General features: G+C 36.4%; 1 protein-coding gene across 1 annotated transcript in view; it reads right to left on the reverse strand.

Moving 5' to 3' along the window:
- The window catches only part of LRCH2 (leucine-rich repeats and calponin homology (CH) domain containing 2), a 111329-nt gene that overhangs the window by 72872 nt on the left and 29862 nt on the right, over positions 1–8595 (reverse strand). The window contains 2 exon segments of the mRNA XM_005879911.2: positions 1562–1688; positions 5707–5851. Of these exon segments, the coding sequence (XP_005879973.1) occupies positions 1562–1688; positions 5707–5851 (272 nt within the window).

An 8595-nucleotide genomic window follows, 5' to 3' on the forward strand; every position in this document is an offset into this window, starting at 1 on the left:
TTTGAAATTTCACTTATCTCAAAACCATCTCATGTAATATAATTTAGAACACAGGTCCAAAAATTGAATGAAAAAAAAAAACAATAGAGCCACAGAATCTAAAAGTATAACTTATATAAAATATTTAAAAATATTGTGTCTAGGTCAAAGAAAGTAATGGTTCTCTTTTATTATAAATTTGTTAGATCAACATCTGAACTCTTCTGTTCATTGGTGAGTATAACATTAAAAGAGACCTTAATAAAAGAGAACATTTTCGAGACAGAAATAGTTAAAAATAAAAAGTAATAAAGAACAGAAATATAAAAAGGAATAAAATTAATAAAGATGTTTAAGCTACAGACAAACAGGCCTTAGAATTTGGAAAAATGGAGAGTAGACACACAAAAGATTACAAACATCAGAAGGGAAGCAAAGTTTTCATGATCTATACTTCGCAAGGTAGTCCGAGGACCAGTAGATAAAAATGATAGAGGCACTGATTTTAGTGCAAAATAAAAAGGATAACAAATAGTTTTGAAAAAAGAATCAGGACTCTCTCTCTCTCTCTCTCTCAGGACTGACTCTCTCTCTCTCTCTCTCTCTCTCTCTCTCTCTCTCACACACACACACACACACACTTTCCACCATTGAACATATCCAGCTAGAGTGGTAAGAATTTCCTGCATTAGGAAGTGTTTATATCTGATCATTTATAAGGTCTCTTTCAACCTTAAAATTATCTGGTTCTAAAACATAGCAAGACTAAGTTCAAGGAAGTTTCCTTGTGCAATGATTGCACATGCAGGTATTCCTTAATGAATAAAAGCAAGACATTCCTGAAATTTCTGTTCATTACATTCTATTAGCATATTAATTTCCCATTATAAAATTGTAAATAAGTTCCTCAAGAAAATTTTTGGCCATCCACATATAATAAAGTCACATTTAAGAATATTTTTTTAAATATCCATGTATTAGGAAAGCATTACTCAAGATAAAACAAGATAAAAATAAACGGCATGGTATATTGTATAAAGTGGAAGTAATATAAATGTGAAAATTAGCTCAATGCCATGAAGATCTGACTATGTTCCTCTCAGAGTTCAATGTCCTTTAAATTATTCCTATATTTCTACAATCAATTGTATATAATGGCCTCTTGGTCCCAAAAACTGTTATAAAATCACATGAGTTTTGTTCACTCTACTGTTTATCCCCTTTCTCTGAAGCTCTCATAGCAGCCCTGTAAAACCTTAAAAAAAACCTGTATTTTTTACTGGTAAGACCTTTACTTTCCACAAAATGGGCAGACAAATGCTTATTCGTTTGAAAAGCATTTCTTAAGAGAAGTAAGCCTCTGCTGAGGACTGAGGAACAAATCAGGCTTTTATTGGCTGTGAGCTAAAATCAGATAAGCAATAGTATTTAGAAATTTTCCTAAAGTGAACTTAGGCATATATCAAGTTATTCTTTTCTTAAAAATTAGAGTGAAATTACATAAAGAAATGAGTAATATTCCAAAATATAAAGGCATGTATTTATGTATATTATATACAATCAATACAACTGTTTTACTCACCAATTCCATTAAATCTTTTAACTTCCCAATTTCTTCTGGAATGGATACCAGTTTATTATTACTGATGACCAAAACTTTAAGAGGAAGATCAAATAAGTATTTTGGCAACGTTGATAAAAGATTTCGACTGAAAAGAATAAGAAAGTCTTATTATGAGAAGTATGTCTGAAACCTGACACGTTATGCTGAAAAAGAACAAATCACCTCAAAAGTAAATAAGAAGCTTTGACTAAATAATAACTATCACTTAATGAAAGCTTAGTTTGTATCAGACTAAAATCTTTATATGCACTATCTCATTTAATCCTCACGTTAACCCCACAAGATAGGTAATTATTAGAGACATTATACACCACCAGTTCTCAAAACCCAAAACCATTCTTCTGAGCTGAAGAATGCCAGAACCTTGCTCTCTACTATAACTTCACTATAATCAGTAATTCCATGCCTTTAACAAGGATAAGGCTCCAAGGATGAATTTGCACGTACTATGTTTAAATTTATGAAAGAATGAATAGGATTATGTCTTTGAAAACATGTAATAAGCCTAACTTATTTCCTTTTTCTATAAGTTTATGGTAGAACAGCCTACTAGCACCTTTATCGCGGCTCAAAGTTCATACATTTTTATCTCTGTAGATACACTTAAATACAACAATTAACATTTATTGAGTGTTTACTATGTGCCAGGCCATGTTCAGAACACCTCACATGAATTAACTCAACTAACACAACAATCTACTTTAGAAAGATAAATACTATCATGATGCCTATTTTACAGGTGATGAGACAGTAAAAAAAAAGATATTAAACTCCTCAAAATCACGCAGCTGGTAAGTGGGAAAACCAGCATTCATATCCAGGCTATCTGGCCCCGGGTTCCTTACCCTCAGACTACTGTGGTCAAATTTATACACCAATACAGACTGATCTAAATGATCCCCACTATAGACTGAATATGCTGCGCCCTCTCCTGAAATTACAGTGTTGAAACCTAATCCCCAAGGTGATGATATTAGTTGGGGCCTTTGGGAGGTGATTAAGTCATGAGGGCAGAGCACTCATGAATGGTTTTAGTAGCCTTATGAAAGAGGCCCCTGAGAGCTCCCTAACCTCTGCTATCATGTGAGGACACAGCTAGATGGCCATCTATGAACCAGGATGCGGGTCCTCACCAGACACTAAATTTGCTGGCGCCTTGATTTTGGATTTCTCAGCCTCCAGAACTGTGAAAAATTTCTGTTGTTTTATAAACCACTCAGTCTACGGTATTGTTATAGCAGCCCAAATGGACTAAGAAAATCCTACTACCAAACTATATAAAGTGTACCATTACATTTTCACACTATACCAAGCATTCATGAGCAAGGAGCTATTATTTTTCCTGTTTTTCAAAGTGATATTTATAGACTTGTATGTACCTACCATTTTGTGTATTGTGTACAACAAAAGCCCAGTGTTACCCTAACAGAGGATTTCAAAAACTTTCACCCCATTTTATGCCTGCAGGGGACATCCAGAAACATTAGACTGGCTTTAGACCTGGCAGTAGACTTAAAAAAAAAAAAAAAAAAAAAAAAAAATTTTTATACTTCACTTGAATTTTCCAGAGAACACTTTAGTCCTGGGATAATTCAAAACAACACAAGAAACATTAGACTGGCTTTAGACCTGGCAGTAGACTTAAAAAAAAAAAAAAAAAGACAATGTTACTAGAACAGGAATCCTGGCCAGGCTGCTGGAATGTCAAGTATGCTAGGGGCCTGTCACAACTCTTGACACTTTTAGGATCAAGCAGGATGAAGCACACAAGGATCTTCCTGCATGATTCTACTTAAAAAGGAGGTAGTATACAGGAAGGGGAGAAGCTTAAAAATCATCTTAAAAGTTTCTCAAAGATATTTTCACCAAAATAAAAAATAAAGTAGAAAAAATAATGGCACATACACAAACATTCTAATCTCCCTCAGATAAAAAAAAAACAACATTTAAAAACTGACTTATTTGCTTCTCTTAATAACCAGGTTCATTGAATTAGCACAGTAAGCTTTCTGCAGAATTTATTTCTTTATACATAACTATAGTAAGTCATTAATCTTTACTTTTTTGGCCACATGTTTTAGAGACAGTCAAAGGAAGTCAGTCACTAGAACAAATGTTACTTCAATAGAGGTTGTTCAAAATGTCTGTGACTGTAAACAAAAATCAGAAGTTAACTTTTATAGATCAAAACAAGAAAGAATCAGAGAGTTTTAATAAAATTACAGGCATACCTTGTTTAATTGTGCTTAGAGTTATTGCACCTCACAGGTGTTGCATTTTCTAAAATGAAGGCAAGACCCTCCACCAGCAAAAAGATACCTACTTTAATATGGTGGTCTGGAACAGAACCCACAATATCTCTGAGGCATGCCTGTATTCTAAGATACACCATAGGTGTTAATATAGAAATGTACTTCAATTTTGGACAAATCACTTTTTCCTTAAAAGAATAAAATGAAACAAAGATGAACTTTCCTCAAACTTCTCCCAAGCCAGGTCAAGGAAAGGAGAACCCAAATGACTGACATCTATGGAAATAAATCTCTCTCATGTATTTTAAGATGTAAAGTAGTTTCGGTTAAAATAGTATGTACAACCAGGTGACACCACTGGGGGAAACATACATAATAATTAATATATCACAACAAGAAAGGAGCACTATTATTTTTGTATATTACTTATATTTACTACTTCCCTATATGGGAATTTAAACAATTAACTTCGCTAAGGAAGGGAAATAAACTATCCCTTACAACTCAATAAAAAAGAAAAATAAGAAAACAATTCTAAAATTGTCACAATACAGCAGTTTCCATTCAATGTCACTCATTTAACAGGGCATTCTTTTTCTTATTCTTATTAAATGTTCACTCTGTTATAAATATAGGGTAATAGCTTAAGAATGATATTTCTACAGCCATATTACTTTATTATAATCTTGGCTACACACACACACACACACACACACACACACACACACACGGTGTCTCCCAAAATGTATACATACTTTGAATAATTATTAATTCCAATGGGTTAAATCTGAAAAGAAATATCAATTGGGCTATCCACTGTTTAAGTATCTCACTTGAAAATGAATTGTATTTTATTTTTTATTCATTTTTATTTTTTAAAAAAATATTTTTTTATTGATTTCAGAGAGGAAGGGAGAGAGAGATAGAAACATCAATGATGAGAGAGAACCATTGATCGGCTGCCTCCTGCACGCCCCCTACTGGGGATTGAGTCCACAATCCCCAGGCATGTCCTTGACTGGAATCAAACCCAGGACCCTTCAGTCCACAGGCTGATGCTCTATCCACTGATTCAAATCGGCTAGGGCGAAAATGAAATGTATTTTAAAAAACACTGCCTTAATAATTATTCAAAGTATGTTTATACATTTTCTGGGAGACACCCTATATAGAACTTTGGGCAAATAGTTAACTTCTCTGTGCTTCAGTTTCCTCATCTGTAATAATAAAAGTACAGGGGTAATAAAAGTACATATCTCAAAATGCTGTTGTGAACATGAGGTAATATGTGTAAAGTATTTGTAACACCGCCCGGCACACAGTAAGCACTTATTCAATATTAACATCAACTGTCATCCACCTCTTAATGTTCCACCATTCCCATCCCCATCTATCCATCCTTGAAGTAGCAACAGAAAGTCACAGGAGTGTGAAAAATATCATAACGATTGTTTATTTAACTGAGGATGCATATAAATAAATCGGTATTGTGGTGCTATGATTTCAGTAAAATATTTCTGATGTAAAGCCTTGCTATTCAAAGTGATTTAAGGACCAGCAGGCATGGGCATTACCAAGCGGCTTGTTAGAAATGCAGGCCCCACTGCAGACCTATAAAATCAGAATCCTGTTTTAATCCCCAGGTGATTCCCGTGCACATTAGTTTGAGAAGCATTGCTCTCAAAAATAAGACTAAAGGCCTATACAGTAGTGTGGACATATAAAAAATACAAATAAGATACTACTGAGATAAATATAGGCTACATAGCCAAACCAAACACATTCCTTTGCTACTAAAAGGATTAAAACTATGATAAAAACCAAAATGTATCCCAAAAGTTACTTCCTTACCTAATGTTAAGGTACGTTAACATCTGCAGGTTTTTAATGGCTTCAGGAATGGTTTTAATGCAATTATGGTATAAATTTAATGTTTCAAGAGGTGCAAATAACCAGATATCAGAAGGAATTTCTGCAAAACGATTTCTTGAAAGGTCTGAAAAACAAAAGTAATGTTTTAGTGTCAAACATACACCTTTATCTGTGGTAATACAGAACTATTTTCATACTTGCTGAATCACTTAGAATCCAAGCAATTATTTAATGTATTATAAAACATTATTCACTATAACCTTGAAGGCCTTCACAGCCAAATTTACATAAATCTACAACACAACTAAATTTCTTACTTAACATGGAATTCGCAACCCACTGTAATTGGGTTTCTAGTCACTCTCATGGGTATGACCAAAGTCAACAACAGCCTCCATATCAACAACCACTCATCCACCTAAAATCATTTCTCTTCCCTTGGCTTGGAAGATTACACTTCTGGATCACTTCCTATTTTATCTCTGGCTACTTCTTAGTCTCTTGCTAGATTCTCCTCCACTCATATTGTGAATGTTGGTGTTCCTAAGCACTGTGCTATAAGGTACTCTTTCCTTCTTAAGATGCCCGGCCGGCGTGGCTCAGTGGTTGAGCATTGATCGATCTATGAACTAGGAGGTCACGGTTCGATTCTAGTCAGGGCACATGTCCGGGTTGAGGGCTTGATCCCAGTAGGGGGCATACAGGAGGCAGCCAATCAATGATTCTCTCTAATCATTGATGTTTCTATCTCTCTCTCCCGCTCCCTACCTTCCTGAAATCAATAAAAATATACTTTAAAAAAAGATATACATTCTGGTGGGTGATTTCCTCTAATCTCAGGACTAATGTATATTCATATACTGACACATTTCAATTTAAAGATATGTCTAAACACCTAAATTCTGATCTTTAGGACTTCCTCTCGATATCTCTCAGGTACTTCAAATTCTACAAACGTCAAATCTGAACTGAAAATTTTGTTCCACACATCTGTTTCTCTCATTTCAAATAATGTCACCAACATCTTGATGAGTTGCTCAAGCCAGAAACTTGGCATTCATCCTTGATTCTTTCCTCTCCTAAATTATTCCAAGTACACACAAATATACTTCCATTCGTTGAAGTTTTCACAAAAATAAAATCATGAAATTATTATAACCATTACACCTCTATCAAAGGTTTATTTGTTAAATGAAATTCTGAAAAATATTTAGGTGATCATGTGGCAGGTCAAAAAAAAAACACCCTAAAGGAGTTTCTCAAAGCACTGTTGACCTTTTGGGCTGTATCACTATTTGTGGTGTGGGGCTACCCTGTGCACTGTAAGATATTTAGCAGCATCTCCAGCATCTACCTACTAGATGCCAGGAGCACCCTCTAGTCCTGGCAGCCAAAAAATGTCCCCTGGGGTGAAAACTCTCCTACACCTGTTGAGAATCACTGCCTAAACAATTGTCACACTAGCTAGCTACCTTATCATGGAAATATACTTTGCTTATACTAGCTTATTGTACTTATTTGGTTAAAAACGTAACATAATTATTTACCTCTGTCAGAAAAAACATCCACACTGTAGCTTAGCTACTGTACCTCATTTAGTTTCTGATCTGCCATCATAAGAATAGCCTCCTACTAATGCTCAACTTTCTCACTCTGAGGGGAGTAGTCCTATTTACTTAGCAAAGTAGTAAATTCTCTACTCAGAACATTAATATACATGTATTAACATTATATATAAATATGTGTGTGTGTGTGTATACTCACTTAGTGCAAAATTTTATAATTGGCAAAAGAAAACATCAATTATGATTATATATGAAAATTAATTTGGATCCTTCTTCCTTCCACCATAAGATTCTAAATAACTATATAAAAGGATAGTCCGAATTACAAGGAACAAAAATCTGAACTTGAAACAGAATTTTCTCAGTATCCGGGCTTACCTACTCTAGACACCCAAGCATCATGCAGTTGTATCAAGGAAGAAAAAATAAGTCATTGCTTTTTTTATTTTACATTCAGGGTTATGCCTCTTATTCTTATAACTTCAAAATCCTAGGAGTTAAAAATTACTGCTTACAATTAATCTGAAATTCTAAAAACAAAGTTATGCCCAGTTTATTATTCTGTATAAATTCTAGTAACTAAGTATCCAAAAATAATACAGTGGAGTAAACAAGAGGTAAGAATCAAGGATGGCACCCAGGATTTTGGCCTATCACTGGTAAATAATATCCACACTAATAAAACGGAAACATGAAAATTGACCATCCCTCTGCTACACCCACCAGCCAATCAGGGCAAGTATGCAAAATAACCCAACAAAGATGGCGGCGACCATGGAGCTGGAGCAGCAGGAGGCTTAGGTTGCCCTGGGCAACGGAGGAAGCCAAGCTTCCTGGCCGCCGCTGAAGGAGTGGCTGAGGGCCTGGGCTCTGCTCAAGGAGGGGCTGGGGGCTTGGGTCACCAGGGGGCGTGGCCAGCCTGAAAATGGAAAACAACCCTCAGCCCCTCAACTCAGGCTGGCCATGCCCCCATGGGGTGAGAGTCCCTGCTGGGGAGCATGGCCAGCCTGCAAACAGCCATCAGCCCCTCACCCAGGCTGGCCAGTCACCCCAGCGGGAAGCCCCACCCTGAAGAGGGTGTGGCCAGCTTGAAAACAGCCCTCAGCCCCTCACCCAGGTTGGCCACACACCCCCTGCGGGGACCCACACCCCATGGGGGTGTGGCTGGCCTGCAAAACCACCACAGGCCCCTTGCCCAGGCCGCCCCACGCCTCAAGGGAACCCCCCACCCTGATCCGGGACACCCTTCAGGGCAAACCAGCCGGCCCCCACCCATGCACCAGGCCTCTATACTAATAAAAGG

The sequence above is a fragment of the Myotis brandtii genome, unplaced genomic scaffold (genome assembly GCF_000412655.1).
Source record: "Myotis brandtii unplaced genomic scaffold, ASM41265v1 scaffold613, whole genome shotgun sequence".
NCBI classification, from domain to species: Eukaryota; Metazoa; Chordata; class Mammalia; order Chiroptera; family Vespertilionidae; genus Myotis; species Myotis brandtii.